The sequence below is a fragment of the Martes martes genome (genome assembly GCF_963455335.1).
Source record: "Martes martes genome assembly, chromosome: 10".
NCBI classification, from domain to species: domain Eukaryota; kingdom Metazoa; phylum Chordata; class Mammalia; order Carnivora; family Mustelidae; genus Martes; species Martes martes.
This window is the reverse complement of record NC_137898.1, coordinates 18,265,622-18,283,627: the sequence shown is the minus strand read 5'-3', so window position 1 is coordinate 18,283,627 and position 18,006 is coordinate 18,265,622. Positions and strand designations below refer to the sequence as shown.

Sequence of the window (18,006 nt, the reverse complement as noted above, 5' to 3'; positions counted from 1 at the left end):
AAAAGATAAATCCTAAAACTGCATCAGTTAACACTATAAACAATCCATTTTACAGGTCAAGAAATGAGGCTCCAAGATGTGAAATGACGTACCCGGGACCATGTTGCTCTGTAGACATGGTGCTGTGTAGAGTCTCATCTACTTATACTCTTCCCATTACATCGACTTACCTCTTTGAATTATACAAGAAAGACAAAGGGAGAGAGAGAGAGAGAGAAAGACACTATAGTCCTTTTCATGTGGGGCTGATTCACGTAGAGGATGTCCTTTGCTTCTTCTGAGGCTGGAGATCTCACCCATAGTCAGTTACCTTTTACCAGTGGATCTGAGGGGACCAGGCTACAGTGTCTGCTACCTGACAACAGCCTGAGTTTCTTTTAGATGGGTCTGGCTACAATGTACTCTTCTGGGTATGTGACATTTGGGAGCAGTTATTTTGGCAATGAAGATAAATTTATAGATAAAAATTGTAGATGAGATGTAGATATAGACCTTAAAAAGAGACTTAAAAAGTAAAAACCTTCAAACACAATGTGTAGAATCTGATTGAGTCCTAGTTTGAAAAACCAGCATCAAAAAAGTATTTGGGGGGCGCCTGGGTGGCTCAGTGGGTTAAAGCCTCTGCCTTCGGCTCAGGTCATGATCCCAGCGTCCTGGGATCGAGCTCCACATCGGGCTCTCTGCTCAGTGGGGAGCCTGCTTCCCCCGCCCCCAACCTCTCTGCCTGCCTCTCTGCCTACTTGTGATCTCTGTCAAATAAATAAATAAAATCTTAAAAAAAAAAAAAAGTATTTGGGGGAGGCGCCTGGTTGGCTTAGTCTTTGGAGTATGTGACTCTTTATCTTGGAGTTGTTGGTTTGAACCCCATGTTGGATGTAGAGATTACTTAAAAATAAAATCCTTTTTTTTTTTTTGCAGTTTTTAAAAATTTAATTTCTTTTCAGTGTAACAGAATTTATTGTTTATGCACCACACCCAGTGCTCCATGCAATACGTGCCCTCCGTAATACCCGCCACCAGGCTCCCCCACCCTCCCACCCTTTGCCCCTTCAAAACCCTCAGATTGTTTTTCAGAGTCCATAGTTTCTCATGGTTCATCTCCTCCTCCAATTTCCCTCAACTCCCTTCTCCTCTCCATATCCCCATGTCCTCCGTGTTATTTGTTATGCTCCACAAATAAGTGAAACCATATGATACTTGACTCTCTCTGCTTGACTTATTTCACTCAGCATAATCTCTTCCAGTCCCGTCCATGTTGCTACAAAAGTTGGGTATTCGTCATCTCTGATGGAGGCATAATACTCCATAGTGTATATGGACCACATCTTCCTTATCCATTCATCCGTTGAAGGGCATCTTGGTTCTTTCCACAGTTTGGCGACCGTGGCCCTTGCTGCTATAAACATTGGGGTACAGATGGCCCTTCTTTTCACTACATCTGTATCTTTGGGGTAAATACCCAGTAGTGCAATTGCAGGGTCATAGGGAAGCTCTATTTTTAATTTCTTAAGGAATCTCCCACTGTTCTCCAAATTGGCTGCACCAACTTGCATTCCCACCAACAGTGTAAGAGGGTTCCCCTTTCTCCACATCCTCTCCAACACACGTTGTTTCCTGTCTTGCTAATTTTGGCCATTCTAACTGATCTAAGGTGGTATCTCAATGTGGTTTTAATTTGAATCTCCCTGATGGCTAGTGATGATGAACATTTTTTCATGTGTCTGGTAGCCATTTGTATGTCTTCATTGGAGAAGTGTCTGTTCATGTCTTCTGCCCATTTTTTTGACATGATTATCTGTTTTAAAAAATATTTGGGGAACAATTGTGTGTATTTGAGTATGGATAAAACATTTGGGTATGTGGAGGAATTATTGTTAATTTTTTTGTGTAGGATAATGCTTTTGAAGTTATGTAGAAAACTGTCTTTATGTTTTAGAGATATGTACTAAAGCATTTAGGGATGAAATATCATGAAATGTGTACTTTAAAAATCATCAACAAAAACAGCAACAGAAAAATAGATGAAGCCAACCTGGCATAATGTTAAGAACTATTAAATGTTGGTAGTAGGTTTGAGGATGTTCATTTTATTATTTTTTTCTCCATGACATTCACTGTTTGAAGGAAGACAGTGGGGAGTATTTCTCTTTTTTCTTTTCTTATTGAAGTATAGTTGACAGACAATGTTCTATCAGTTTCTGGTGTATAACATAGTGATTTGACGATTCTATGCAGGGCGCCGGGGTGACTCATTTGATTAAGCAACTGCCTTTGGCTCAGGTCATGATCCTGGAGTTCCGGGATCGAGTCCCTCATTGGGCTCCCTGCTCAACAGGGAATCTGCTTCTCCCTCTAACCCTCTCCCTTCTCAGGCTCTCCCTCTCTCACTCAAATAAATAAATAAAATCTTTTAAAAAATTCTATGCATTACTCAATGCTCACCACAGTAAGTGTAGTCACAGTCTCTCACTATACTCATATTTGTCTTGTTATATTTACTTATTGATTGATCAATCAATTTTCTTTATTCCCTTTCCCCCTTGACTGTAACTCCATGAAAACAGGCGTCTTGCTAGTTTTGATTATTCCTCGCACCTGTATTCCTGGCATCTAGCACAGTCTCTAGCACACAGTTGGATTTTTAATTTTTGTTCTGCTAAGGTCAACTCTCACTGATGAGACTTGGCCTTTCTCCATCATTGCCAGCCTTTGTTTTGGTTCTTCCTGATTCTGGCTGCATCTTGGGCCCTACAGGTTCCCCCATCTACAGCTCTCCCCAGTCTTGTCTTGGTCTATCCCTGGTCTATCCCTGTGTTCTATCCTATAGGCAGGAAGCAGAAGTCTGCTGGTGGACCACATGCCCATCAGTCTGATCCCCAGCGTGCAGCCAGCTCCGACCCTTTTCCGTGATTTGCTGCCATCACACTCCGGAATCCTGGAGGGCAGGGACCTTCCCCCGAACCTCTTGGTAGCTTCTGAAGCACTTGGCAGTGCACAGAACTGGTGCTCTGAAACCATTTGTTTCTTGACAACTTGTATTCCCCTTCCTGGCCCTACTTCACTCCTGTTAGATGGAAAATACGTCCACGTATATATTTATTTTCTCCATTTTATTTTTAATTATATAAGTAACACATGGGCATTGAAGAACAATTAGAAAGTGGAAAAAAAACTGAAAGAAAAAGAATCAGAATGAGCTGAAATCTCGTCCCCTGTTATCATTTGCTTTCATTATTAACCTAGCTCTGTGCATGTATTAAAATGTTTTTCTCTCTATAAAATGAGATTGCGGGGCGCCTTGGTGGCTCAGTGGGTTGAGCCTCTGCCTTCAGCTCAGGTCATGATCTCGGGGTCCTGGGATCGAGCCCTGCATCGGGCTCTCTGCTCAGCGGGGAGTCTGCTCCCCCCCCCCCCCGCCTGCCTCTCTGGCTACTTGTGATCTCTGTTAAATAAATAAATAAAATCTTTTAAAGAAATGAGATTGCTTTTTTCCTGCTTCCTTCCTTCAATAACTTATGGAGAATATCCTTCCAAAGCAATAGGTACACATCTATGCCATCATTTTTAATATCTATAAAGTATTCCGTTATAAGGCTATGCTATAATTTATTTAACCAGTCCCCTATTGGTGGGCATTTTGGTTGTTTGTAATTTGCTGCTGCACTGAATGTCCTTTGCATCTCTCTCTCTGTGCACATCGTACTCATCCTGCTGTTCATTTCAGCAGGCTTTTTTTTTTTGAGTCCCTTCTGTGTGCCAGGCTCTTTTTTTTTTTTTTTTAAGATTATTTATTTATTTATTTGACAGAGAGAGAGAGAGAGATCCACAGAGAGAGAGAGAGAGAGAGAGAATACAAACAAGCAGGGGGAGTGGGAGAGGGAGAAGCTGGCTTCCTACCAAGCTGGGAGCCCCATGTGGGGCTCAATCCCAGGACCCTGGGATCATGACCTGAACCAAAGGCAGCCGCTTAATGACTAAGCCACCCAGGCGCCCCTGCCAGGCTCTTTTTTATTCAGTGGAGAGACAGCAACAGTGGATTTTCTGTGGTAAAGATGACTTTATTATTGTTATTATTATTAGTAGTAAGGACTTAATACACATTGCCACACTGCCTCCCGACTAGATTGGCTTCCATTCCCACCTGCGATGTGAGCGTGTCCCGTGCCCCATCCCACCATTGTCTTTAAGAGCCGCCTCTGCAGGGAGGTGCCTAGCAGTGTGTCTGGCATCTGCTGCCTGCTCTCTTTCTCCTTGGGGTTCTTTCCTTGGCCACATCCATCTCAGTGTCAGCTGGGCCTTTTGTGCTGCCCTTGTCTGGCTAAATGACTCTAGCTCTCTGTCTTCCTCGGAGCAGGACTTTAATTTTGAGGTTCTTTGCAGATATTCACTCTACTTGCCATGACCCCATGCAGTGGGTCCCCACAGACAACCACCACTCTTCGGTCCCCAAGTAGTGGGCTCAGACAACCAGAGGACAAGAAGCAGGCAGAAGTCTGGGGCTCCATGGCTGAAGGCGGGTTTTATTCTTCCTTTGCTTCTTGGATTTTATTAATGCCCTCAGGGAACAATCAGGGGCCCTCCCTCGATCTGTGTGCAGGAGATCTAGCCATAGCTGGTATTGAATCTTAGCCTTGGCCTAAATCCTCCCAGGTCAGCAGAGATGACCCTTGGTTCTCAAAGATTAGCGCAGAGTGAGCAACCATGTGTTTGGATTTGGCCTTGGAAAAGGGGGGTCAGTGATCCTATGGAAAGGGCATTCTGTTCTGAGAGTCTGAAGCCCGGGATCTGAGCCCTGGCTCTGCCTGTTCATGTGACCATACTAACCAGTCTTTGGGGTGTCTTCCCTGCTCACTGCCACCCAGGTCTGTGCATCTGCCCTCCAGTGGGGGGGAGTGATCTTTGGTGGTCATTTTTATATAATATGACCCTGTCCCTTTGCCCACATTGATTGGACCCGAGGTGGGCATGGGATTCAAACTGGGCCAATCAGATTTCTTCTGCAAATGGGGATTTGAAATGGTCTGGGGCTCATTGTAAAAACCTGAAACAGAGGTGGGAAGAACCAGAAATGAGTGCACAAAGATACAGAGAATAGATGCAGGGTGGATGGCCTGTAGGGGAGAAGCAAGACGCAGGTGTGGAGAGACAACTGGCCTGGACCTTACTGGGTTCCCAGCTCTCGGTGCCCCGGCTGTCTTCCTGCCTTGGAGTCTGTGAGACATCCCAGTGTTTTCAGAATAAAGCCCCCCTTTTGGCTTAAGCTATCCCTGTAACCTGCAAACAAGCAAACACAAATCTTACCTAACATGGTGAATGGAGCTAAATGTCAATCTTTCTGAGCCCATGTCTCAGGGTTGTTGAGGGGCCAAGTGAATTAATGTTTGTAGCGCTGTAGTCCAATGTCCAACCTGATTCGTCAGAACCTGTGGCTGACAGGTTAAAATATTTTGAGTATCATCATTATCTGTATGTGAAAGAACTTTGTAAACTTTAAAACAGTATAACCTTGTGTGTGTCCGTGTGTGTGTGTGTGCAAGTGCATGTGCGTGAATACCTATATATATCCTATGTCGCATCCTAATCCCCATTCTGACTTTTCCTATAAACTTCTCCATGACTTTAGACAAGTCGTTGTTCTCCTCTTGGCCTTCACTTACTTATCATTTATTTATCAATACATTTGGGTGGAATGCATGACCTCTAAACTCCCTTCAAGCTCTGGAAGTGGACATTTAAATCCTGCATATGGTCCAGGCGTGCAGAGAACACAACTGTTTTGGGCTGGTGCTGAAGGTCTAGAGGCTAGGAGCCGGGGATGCTCCCCTGTAGCAAATGCCAGGCTGGGTTAGGGAGTCAGGCAGGATCCCTTCTCTGCTCTGCCCTGTTTAGGTTTATGTTTCTGCCCTGTGGATGTCTTTTTTTTTTTTTTAAGATTTTATTTATTTATTTGACAGACAGAGATCACAAGCAGGCAGAGAGGCAGGCAGAGAGAGAGAGGAGGGAGCAGGCTCCCTGCTGAGCAGAGAGCCCGATGCAGGGCTTGATCCCAGGACCTTGGAATCATGACCTGAGTCGAAGGCAGAGGCTTTAACCCACTGAGCCACCCAGGCGCCCCTGCCCTGTGGATGTCTTGCTCCAGGCATAATGAGTCTTCAGGTTGTCACTGTGTCAGAAGAGACCAGAGTAAGGGAAATCTAGCTTTGCTAGAAAAGTCAAGAACTTGAGGACACCTGCTGTGGCATTACCAATGCTGGGCTCACAGCTGGTTTATAAACTCCTCCTCTCTGCTAGATTTCTCTGCTTAGGACCATAACCAAGTTGGAACCTGGCCCAGGATCAGCCCAACTTGGCTTACTTTTCCAGGGTTGAGGCTCAAGGCATTTTGCTTCATGTTCTTTATGTCTTTGGTGATGTTAAACTTCAAGTCTTGGCTAAATCAAGAGTATTGACATTTCTTAACAGCCCAGCAATTAATGGAGGTCATCTGGAAAGGGTGGAAGCCCAGGAGGTCTTATTTTCTCTCCTGTGGAGAGAGAGGAGTATCAAGAAAGACTGCAAGACAGAAGCCTTACTGCTAAAGCACTGCTGATATCTAGAGCAGCTGTGTTACCATTAACAAGTCACTTAACCTCTCTGAGCCTCCATTGCTGTATCTATAGAGTGAGCAGGTTGGACTGGATGGCCACCAAAGTTCTTTGTGTGTGTTATATTTTACATTTCTCTGAATTTCAGGATGATAAACCGTGAGAGCATAAACAGCATATTTCAATAGAGTGGATGCAAGCCTTCAAAAAAAAAATGATGAAAATGCCAAAAATGGAGGCAAATAATGGCAGCAGATGAAGAAGGATTGGGGGGAAATGAGGAATTTGTTCTTGTCCTGAAATCGTTCATTTACTATGTACATAGGGGAATCGAGAGCTATCTGAATTATGCTGCTCTTGACACGAGGCTGAAGGTTAAAGGGCCAAGTGGGAGACGTTCAGGGTGGGGATTAAAGAGGGACCTCCGGGCCAGGGATGCCTGCCGGGGGAAGCCAGCATGTAGTGGTCAACACAAGCTTCAGCTTCAGGCAGACCTGTGCCTCCTAGTTCTCTCCCCTCTGTGTCTTTGAGCCAGCTGATTACCCTAAACTGTACTTGCCTCCGTTCCTTAATCAGAAAACGGGGATCACAAGAGCGTCCCTGGTATAGGGTGTTGGTAAGGATTGAATGAGATCAAGGGTCTCAAGTAGCTTGCATGAGAGCCTCATACATAGTTCGTGGCCGATAATAGCAGTAGATATTATTACTGAAGTTTTTACCCTCTCTCTGTCTTGGCTTATAGTCTCCAAGTAAGTGAAAGAAGACTCTGAAGGTATTCTGCTTATCGGTGATAGTCTAGGCCTATTAAAATTCATTTTGCTTCATAGGGAAAAGAAAATCTCATCGACTCAGACCGGAGAGCATTTTCTCAAGCGTGGTTGGAGGCAGCTCACTGCCCTCGGATCACCTGTGTGCTTCCTCGTGTGGAGTCCTGAGCTTCCATTCTAATTAGAAGCAGAAATCTGATTCTGGGTCTCTGAGGGGGGCCCAGAAAGAAACACGTCAGCCAAACCCACAGATAAAGGCTGAGAGTCAGGGAGGCCTCCTGTCCTGCCAGCCAACAGACTAGGACAGGGCTTCTCAAACTTGAATGTCTATAGGAATCTACTGGGAATCTTGTTAAAATGCAGATTGTTTCGGGGCACCTGGGTGGCTCAGTGGGTTAAGCCGCTGCCTTCAGCTAAGGTCATGATCCCAGGGTCCTGGGATGGAGCCCCGCATCGGGCTTTCTGCTCAGCAGGGCGCCTGCTTTCCTTCCTCTCTCTGCCTACTTGTGATCTCTGTCTGTCAAATAAATAAATAAAAAATCTAAAAAAAAAAAAAAAGAAAAAGCAGATTGTTTCAGTAGGTGTATTAGGGTTCTTTAGAGAGACAGAACAGATAGGAAATATATACATTAATAATACATAGTACAAATATATATATAGTATAAATATTAGTAATATATAATATAACAATAATATTAATTTTATCATATTAATATATGATATATAATAGTAATATATATTAGTATATATATTAGTATATACAGTAATATATAGTATATATTAGTGACATATAATACATATGATATGTAGTATCTATTATATATATATAAATACATATATCGAATAAAGATAAAGTTTTGGTTCATGCTATTATGGAGACTGAGAAGCCCCAGATCTGCCATCTGCCATCTCGAAACCCAGGAAAGCTGGTTGTGTAGTTCAAAGTCCTGAGAGCCAGAGAGCCAGAGCTGAGGGTGTGAATTTCAGTTTGAGTCTGAAGGCTGGAGAACCAGGAGCTCCAAAGTCAGGAGAAGATTGAAGTTCCAGTTCAAACAGTCAGGTAGAGGAAGAATTCAACCATCCTCCACCTTTCTGGTCTAGTCAGGCCCTTAACAGATCGTATGAAGTCCACCACATCGGGGAGGGCAATCTGCTTTACACCCCTCCCCACCCCCATTCACATGTGAATCTCTTCCAGAAGCACCCTCACAGATATACCCAGAAATAATGTTTAACCAGACAGCTGGGCATCCTGTGGCTATTCAAGCTGACACATAAAATTAACCATTAACATAGAATTTCTGGGGTTGGGTCAGAAACTCTGCATTTCTAACAAGCCCCCAGGGGTCATTCATTCTGTTGGTCAGTGGACCACACTTTTAATAGCAAGATTTTAGAGGCTCTGTAATTGTGCTGGTCATGAGGGCTCTTCATTAGACATTTCTAGCTCTGCTTTCTGGGCATGTGGTAGGATTCTACTTCCTGCTGTCCCCCCACCCCCCTCCCCCCACTGTAGCTGGGTGGGGCTGGATGACTAGTTCTGGCTAATGAGAGTGAAAGGTGAGTGTCACTCCTAGGGACGCAGATGTCCCTTCAGGACTCTCCAGACCTCTTTTCCCTTTGTCACAGCAGTGGGCAATGTTTTAGATGGTGTCTGCTCCAGCAGATGACTCCTTGGGTGAGGATGACGTGAAGTCCATCCCTCAGATGACCTGTGAGGACCTGTGGTGAGAACAAGACATAGGTGTTTGTTGTTTTCAGTCATTGACATTTAGGAAGGTGTTTGTTACTGCTGCATAACCTCATTTATCCTGACTGATAACACGAATCTAATCCCCATTTTATTTTATTTTTTTTATATTTTATTTATTTGACAGACAGAGATCACAAGTAGGCAGAGAGGCAAGCAGAGAGAGAGGAGGAAGCAGGCTCCCCGCTGAGCAGAGAGCCCAATGCGGGGCTCGATCCCAGGACCTTGAGATCATGACCTGAGCCGAAGGCAGAGGCTTTAACCCACTGAGCCACCCAGGCGCCCTAATCCCCATTTTATAAAAGAAGAAACTACATCCAAGAGGAATGACTTGTCTGTACTCTGACACCTGGTTAATGAAGTCTTAGGTCTCTGACCTGACTCCCAATCTCTTTCCTCTTTCCATACTTCTAATGCCTCTACCACTTGGGTCTCCCAGACTCTGTGCCAGGCACTTCTCCCATGTCATTTCATTTCATCCGCATGACAATGATTTAAGGTCAGTGAATTATCATCCCGTTCTTTGTGTGAGCAAATGGAGGCCGGGGTATAGCAAGTATATAGGATTTGAACCTATGACCATCTGATCCAAAGGACATATTCTTCCCATTACACCGCCCTGCTTCAGATCTGCCAAAAAAGGTATTTTAATAATGGTAAACACTTTACCCAGGCAGTGTTATCACTGTTTTAACTATTTTCATATTTTTAACAATCCTATGAGGCCAATATTATCATTAAGTACATCCTCATTTATAGATAAGGATACCGAGGCACAGAGAACTTAATCTGTGCAGAGTCACACAGCTAATAAATGGCAGGATGATGATTTGAATCCAGGCAGCTGACTCCAGAGTCCCTCCTCATACACTACACTTTATTGCTGTGAGCAAAGCTCATGCGTATATCTATCTAATATATATATGTACACATGTTTATCATTCATGTACATACTATACCTATATTGTCATACATGATTTTTATTTGCTTATTTAGATTGCAGAGTATTTTCTTCCCTACTAGCAAGATGGCTACACAACTGTTCCAAGTTCATTTCTTTTTTTAAAAAAGATTTATTTATTTGAGAGAGAGAGAGGGAGAGTGCACAAGTGGGGGGAGGGGTGGAAGGAGAGGGAGAGAGAGAATCCTTAAGCGGACTCCCCGCTGAGCATGGAGCCCGATGCAGGGGCTCAATCCCAGGACTCTGAGGTCATGACCTGAGCCGAAATCAAGAGCCAGCCGTTTATCCGACTGAACCACCCAGGCACGCCCCAAGTTGATTTCTTGTCCTAACTGCAGGGACCTGGGCATTCTATACATCTAGCGCAATTTTTTTTCAACCTGGAAAAAAAAGGGCATTACTTTTCGGTCCTGAAAAACAATCAATTTATTTTTAACAAGCCCGGAAGGACCCAGCTGCCAGGAAGGCCTGGGATTCTGGGCCTCCTGCTCACTCTTCTCTTCTTGCCTTTATACCTCTCAACCCTTTCTTTGTTTGAGGGGATGTTCCCGCTTCAGGCTTGACTGGGTCCTGCCCCCTGCCTGCCACTTCTGGTATTCACGCAGGAGTCATTGTCAAGCCCTGGACAAAAGCTCCTTGTTCCCTAGGCTCCCAGTCTCCTTGGCACACACTCCTTGTGTTTCCAGGTACCTAAGACTCTGGGTCCTGGGTCTGTCCTTACAGAATGTAAAGGTGCTGGGCTCAGTAGGACCTTGACTCAGGACCTAACAAGCTGGCAGAACAGAAGCCAGTGGGCTGATCCCTTTGAGTACCTAAACTTGGGGAAAGGATGGGAGGACTCAGGAGAAATGGCTCTGTTTCTGCATTCCCAGACCCTGAGGACCTACCATAGGCTTTCTTTCCGGCCCTGAAAATCTGTCACATGCAACTGTTTCTTTGTAAGTCAAACTTTGTTTCCTATCTCAACAACCCCCCCCCCCCACACACACACAGGAGAAAAGAATTAGGAAAATGCTTAATGTTGTAAGTGCTTGAAGTCAGAAACAAGGAAGGCATTTGCCAAGGCACTTCCTGGCTTGGTGCATGCGCAGGTGATTAGGGCACTGTTTAGGGAGGAACTGAGGTCTGGTGGACAAACATGGAGTTCTAACCACAGCCCAGTTATTAGTCCACAGGAAACATCCTGTTACTATTATAAAGATGAAGTGCTACTTTTTTTTTTTTTTTTTTTAAAGAACTTTCTAAAAGTCTTCCTTTCCATTCTGATTCAGTTCAAGTCTGCGAGACAGGAAGGTCTCAGGGCAGCCATGCCTGCAACATTAGCTAATCAGACTCCCAAGAAACATTCCATTCTGCTTAGGAGGGCTTTGGAGAATGGTTTGCTCATGGTGGCTTTTAAAATAAACTGAGGGTTGCCAGGCTGAATGGGCTCCCTGAGGGGCTAGTGACCTGGTTCCAGGCTGGTGGCCAGAAGGCTTGCCTCCTGGTGGGATGGTGGCTCTGCCTGTTCCCCATCCTCTGTGGATGAAATAGGAAGTCTTGTAGCCTCTGTCCCTTCCCATTTAAAACTGGGGAAACTGAGGCCCAGGAGAGTAATAACAAAAGTTAGTAGTAACAACCAACACCTAGAGCACTTTATATTAGCTTATCTGTAATCGTCAAGGGGTGGGGCATGGTAGCCTAGTGGCAAGAAAGATTTGGTTTCAGATCCTGGCTTTGCCACTTTGAAGCTGTATGACCTTGTGTAAGTGGCTAAACCTCTCTGAGACTCCGTTTCCTGGTTTGTAAAACACTGATAATGGTACCTGTTCTGCAGGGTTATTATAAGGAGTAGAAATAATGGATGTAACCTAGAGCAGTGCCTGGAACCTAGGGGGTAACTGATCAGAGGTCTTTCTTTTTATTAGGGGCACAATGCGGGCCAAGCCATATGATAAATAGTGTTTTCCAGCCCTGCTTGACAGCAAGAATGGCCCAAGGAACTGGTTGAAAACAGATTCCTGGGCCTCATCCCCTGCAGTCTCTTGAGAGGCATGGGAATCTAGAGTGTAACAAGTCACGAGGTGATTCCTATCAGATGGTTTTGGAACACATCCAGGAACCCTCTACTTCAACCTCTTGGCTGGGCTCTTTTGTTCTCTGTGCACCTGGCCCCATATTCAGTAAAGCTTTAGCTTTTGCTTGAAGGTGGACACGATTAAAAGGTCAACTATCATTATACATTCTCAAAGAGAATGTGTCTTGTACTTTGCACAGTAGATTTATGCCTGAAAAGCTGTTTGCAAATGGAATTTGGGGTGTGTATGTGTGTGTGTGTGTGTGTGTGGGTGGGTGGGTGGGTGGGTGTGGGTGGGTGGGTGGGAGAGAACACGCATATCTCTAATACCTTAGTTTACTATTCAAAGGAATGCATTCAATTCAACTAAATGAATATTATTTGAGTGACCATTATATGCTGGGGAGACAATGATAAAGAAGATGGAGGCTCCGTCTTCAAGGGTCTTACTTAGGGTCCATGGAGGAAGATGGTCACATAAACAGTCACTTACAACACTGTGGTTACATAGGGTTAGCACAGGGAGCTTGGAGAGCATGGAAGGGGAAGTGCGCCCAACTTGGGGCTGGGGCATCTGGGAAGTTCTAGGGGAAGTGACGGCTGAAGGCGAGGCCTATACACTGGACTTTAATCTTAAATAACTTTGCAAAGTGAATGATCCTTCCTTAATTTATCCATGTGGAAAAATGAACTTTCCCATCACGGTTACCTGGATACATTTGTATAACTGCGCGGCTGCACAGATTCTGAGTTCCTGCTAAGGACAAGGCACAGAGTCAAGCATTGTAGGGCACCGAGGGTGACAACGGCCCACTCCTGCCGTCGGGGAGTTTATACCACACCTCCTCAGGACCGATTTCATTTCTCATAGAGGTCATTCATCCAGTGTGATCTGTTTGTGACTGAACAGGTAGTTTATTATTTAGGTCTTAAGTCCCTTTGCCGAAAAGACTTTATTCTCTTTCCTCACCATGTAGTAGGGAAATCCAGTTCTGACCCACACTTAAACTTGGGCATACATTTTACCCAAGAGAAAAATCAAAGTGCACACTGAGTTCAGGGTACTGTTTGCAGATCTAAGCCATGAAGCCGGGGAGGCCTGGATGGCTCTGTAGGGTCTGTAGGGTCTCACCTGTGGCAGCTCGCAGACCTGGCAATGCCTGTGCTAAGTCAAGCATTCTTTCCCTCTGGGCCTCAAGGACACTAGTGCCTTTCAAACCACCTGTCTCAGCCCCAAGAAGGGAAAGAGGCAAGGGAGGAACAGTATTTCTTGTGAATTATAATTGTATCATGTTTGAACAAAAGATGGCAAGGTATTTAAGCCAGCAGGTGAAGTCCCCACACGGACTGAGCTTGTCTAGGTGTATGGTCTGGTAGGAGCTGCTTAGACCTTTTGAGTGAACCTGTGTTCCCATCTTGCAGATGGGGAACCTGAGGCACCAGAGGTGTCTGGAAGCAGTGTTGGACACCTGGTGGTTTCCACCCTGCTAAACTCATCTTTCAAAATCTCCCCTGATACTACCCACCGCCCCCCCCCCTGCTTTTCAAAAGAACAAGCCCAAAGCATCTGCCTCCTGTTTTTTGCCAAGTTGCTCCCACTTCCTGAGACCCTGCCCCCCCTATCTGCCCGGTGAAATTCAACCCATCCTTCAAAGCCCAGCTCAGGTGTCACCTCTCCTCCTGGTTGGAATTCATCTCTCCCTCCCCGGCACTCCTTGGCTTGGCCCTTTCTCTCATTACCTCTCTGAGGGCAACCGGCTTCGCCTCCCAGATCCTCAGTTTTCTCTTTTGTGCACTGGCATAGTAGTAACACCTACAGTTGTCTTGAACCCCTTGTAGCTCGCGGTCTTCTTCGATGATGCGATGAAAGCTGCGAGAAGAGCGAATGCTTACTGAGGCCCATTATGTGTCATGCCCGGGGTTTAAGACTTTTCTGCCGTTATCTCATGTAATTGTCAGTCGGGTCTCCCTAAACGGGTACTAGTATTAATTTCATTCCGCAGATGAGTGGAGAGGTCCAGAGAGGTGAAATGCCGCTTCCGAGGTCACACAGCTAGTTACTAGCAGAGCTAGGTTTGCCATACGCCCGAGCCGGGGTCCCAATCACCCGACCGGGTCCCGTGCCCGCTCTCTGCCTCTCAGCCGAAGAGGATGGGGGCGGGGAGAACACAGCACACAGCACGTCTCCTACAATTTAGGGGTTCATTCACCCCCACGCCCACCCACCGGGCAGGTCTAGCAGGCCTTCGCGGGATCGTTGTCTAAACGCAGGCCTGGCTGTGCCCTCGGCAGGGATCTCGGTCAACAGCTGGTGACCCAAACCCCGGGCCACGGAGCGGAGCCGAGGCTGGGACGCCTGTACCGTGGGGTATGGGCTGGCGCGGCGCGAGAGCCGCGGAGCGGGTCCCGGGTCCCGAGCCCCAGGAATGTGGGAGGGCTGCGCGGAGAGGGCGGGCACGGCGGGGGCGCTTCCTCTGCCCGCCGGAGGGGAGCCGCCAGGGCGCGCGCGGAGCGCGCCACCGCCCCCTCCCCGCCGCCCGCCCGCCCGGCCGGTTGGGCGGGGGCGGGGGCTGTAGCGGGAGGGCGGCGAGGGGCCGCGGTGCTCTGCAGCCGCCTGGCCGGCCGGGCGGGAGGAAGCGATGAATATTCAGAGGGGGAGGGGGAAGGGAGGGGGCTGAGCGCTCGCCGCGGCTCCCTGCAGCCGGAGCCGCATGACGTGCGGAGGAGGCAGCGGGAGCCGCCGGAGCCGCAGGAGCCGGGATCAGGGCGCCGCGCGCGGGGGGTGGGCGCCGCTTGCTCCGCCCCGCGAAGCCCCTGCGCGCCCAGGGACGCGTCCCTCCCGCGGCAGCCGCGCCAGGCTCCGCCGTGTGGCCGCCGCCGCCGCCGCCGCCGCTGCCATGTCCCCGGGGAAGCCCGGGGCGGGCGGAGCGGGGACTAGGCGGACGGGCTGGAGGAGGAGGAGGAGGAGGCGGCGGCTGGAGGCGGCGACGAGAGCGCCCGGGCTCGGGCGCACGGCGGGGCCCGACTCGCGCGTCCCGGGCACGTTCCAGGGCGCGCGGGGCATGAAGCGGGCGGCGCGGGAGGCGCGGCCGCCTCCGCGCTCGCCGGGGCTGCGCTGGGCGCTGCCGCCGCTGCTGCTGCTGTTGCGCCTGGGCCAGGTGAGCGGCCGGGTGGGCCCGGGAGCGGGGGCGGGGGGGGGGCGGGCACGAAGGGTGGGGCGGGACTGGCATCCCCTGCACCTGCCCGGGTGTGCCCTGTCGCGGGGTCCGCGGGAGGTGGCGAGGGGCCCGAGGGCTCCGAGCCCCCCTCTTGGAGGGGGCTCGCAGGAACCCAGCCGGCCTCGCGCGCCGGCGACCGAGCCCCCTGCCTCGGCTACCCAGTCCAGCGCGGCGGGATCCGGGGTCCCGGGGTGCCCGTGGCCTCCCGGTGGAAGCCCCCGCGCTGGCTCCAGGCCGTCTCTGGCCCGGCCCTTCACGGAGCTGGTCACATCTGGCCGGCGCGGGCCCGGCTAGCCCGCCCGCGGCGGCCGGAGGGGGCGTGTTTGCGAAGGGCTCGCGTCGCGGAGCGGGGCCGGCCTGGCCGAGCGCGGCCGACCTCCGACCCGGCCTGCAGGGGCCGGAGGGGCCGGGCCGACCGGCAGCGGCGGAGGCCGGGGAAGCCGGGGCAGGGCCGGGCGCGGGGCCTCCGGGCCGAGGGGACCGCTTCTGGGGGGAAGTCCCCAGCCCGGTCAAAGGTGGCCCCTCGCAAGCTTTCGTCAAGGCGACGGTCCCCTTCCCGGAGAAGCTGCTTGCTTCCCTGGGGGTTTATTTCGTGCTTTGTGGGCGCAGGCTCTCCCCGCACCGCCCTGTTTTCTAGCTTCGCTTTTCAGATACTGCTGTGCCTGGCATTTTGGCGACCGACCTTTCTGAAAGCGCCGTTTCCCCTTCGTAGTATTCCCATTGGGGCTGAGGCTGGGCAGCTGGGAGACGTTCCCATGTCACAGATAGGGAACTTGAGAGGGAGAAGTGAAAGAGCAGAATCACCCAGCCCTGGTCGCGGGAGCTGAGCAAGCGGGTTCGTCTTCACAGCCTTCTAGGAGCCTGCTAGGGTCCTGCACCCGCGGTCGAAAGTGGCCTGGTGATACCGCTCTTGTGCATTTTGTTAATGAAAATCTCGCTTGTTTTATACAAACAACAGCTCTAAGGAGATAATGTTGGAAGCCCGGGAAATGAGTTATTGGCTAAGGATGGAACCTGGTTTCAGGGAAAACTTTTCAAGCACAGATACAGGATTGTCTGAGACCAGAAGCACCATCCTTGGGGCCGCAAAGAAGCCTAGCAAGCAGGATAAGGGAACTGGGGCCTGGGGGCTGTAGGAACTCTTCGCACCCAAAGAGTTGCTCTGGGTGCACACCTCCCCTCCCAGTTTTCTTCAGCAGACCTTGGAAGGCAGTGTGACCGCCTCCTGCAGAAAACACTCAATTAGCTCTAGGGCCCGGCTTCAGTTTCCCACACCTTCTTTAACAGCGTTTGTAGGGTGGGCTAACGCCACCTGCCCCCAAGAATTGTTTGAGGAGCGTCCACTGGCTAATGTCTGAATGAGCTTTGTAAACATTAAAAGGTGTCCAGATGGGGTTACGTTAAGACACAGTGTGTATGGACTGCCTTCTCCCTGTCCCTGTAAGGAAATTCACATAGAGCAGTCTATGAGATTAAAAAGAAAAGTGCCTCATAATTGAAGATCTCTTGGACCAAAGTTTATACTAAAGAAATATTTGCTCTTCATTTATTTTTAGTTTAATTTGACACACATATATTTTTTATTATATTATGTTTTTACTTTGTCCATGGTGGTTGCTAGCTATGCTTTGAATCAGTGAAAAAATGTCTGGGGTAAATTGATTACTTGCCCAATCCTTCCTTGTATTTCAGTAGCAAATTGCTGCTCTCTGCTTGTCCCCTGTTCAGATATTTCCTTCCTCTCTAATGTGTTCTGTGGAAACGCAAGGCAACTCTTTATTTCTCATTTTGGGATACATTATAAAATAGGAAATCTAAAAGGCTCTCTGAAAAAGCGTTTTCAAAATCCACAGTTGACAGTTCATTTTGAGAGTGGATACTTCAGGGAATTTTTGAGCTGGACCAGACTTTCAAGATAGCCCAAACCCTTTATTTTTTAGGGGAGAATATTGAGGCCTAGAGAAGACGGTGATCAGGCTCAGGTCACCCACCTGGCAAGACAGTGGAGGAGCTGGGACTGGAACTTGTGTTGCCTGCCTCTGCCTTGTCTTTTCATGATACTTTCTCTCTCTCTCTTTTTTTTTCTTTCTTCTGCCATGTTTTACTTTGCTGTTACTTTTTTTTTTTTTAAGATTTTATTATTTTATTTTTTTAAAAGATTTTATTTATTTATTTGACAGATAGAGATCACAAGTAGGCAGAGAGGCAGGCAGAGAGAGAGGGGGAAGCAGCCTCCCTGCTGGGCAGAGAGCCCGATTCGGGGCTCGATCCCAGGACCCTGGGATCATGACCCCAGCCGAAGACAGAGGCTTTAACCCACTGAGCCACCCAGGCACCCCTATTTATTTTTTTTTGACAGAGATAACAAGTAGGCAGAGAAACAGCGGAGAGAAGGAGAAGCAGGCTCCCCACTGAGCAGAGAGCCTGATGTGGGGCTCGATTCCAGGACCCTGAGCGGAAGGCAGAGGCTTAACCTCTGAGCCACCCAGGTGCCCCTTTGCTGTAACTTTTAACTATAGGCGTAGCCCTACCTCACTGGGTAAGCCCTATACTGTAGGTATAAATTGAATTTTTCAAAAGGAAACATGTTTGAGATTTCTGAAGTTTGTGCATTTAGGAGATGTGGGTGAAGATACCAGGCTGCCTCCCTAACATTTGATTGGTTTTCTG

At 48.3% G+C, this 18,006-nt stretch overlaps 1 protein-coding gene across 1 annotated transcript in view; it reads left to right on the top strand.

The window, feature by feature from the left end:
• Positions 1 to 15,141: 15,141 nt before the first annotated feature.
• Positions 15,142 to 18,006, top strand: part of PTPRJ (protein tyrosine phosphatase receptor type J) — a 164,020-nt gene continuing 161,155 nt past the window's right edge. Inside the window, exon 1 of the mRNA XM_080815966.1 lies at positions 15,142 to 15,276. Within this exon, the coding sequence (XP_080672092.1) occupies positions 15,181 to 15,276 (96 nt within the window). The 5' untranslated portion in view covers positions 15,142 to 15,180. The remainder of the gene's footprint in view (positions 15,277 to 18,006) is intronic.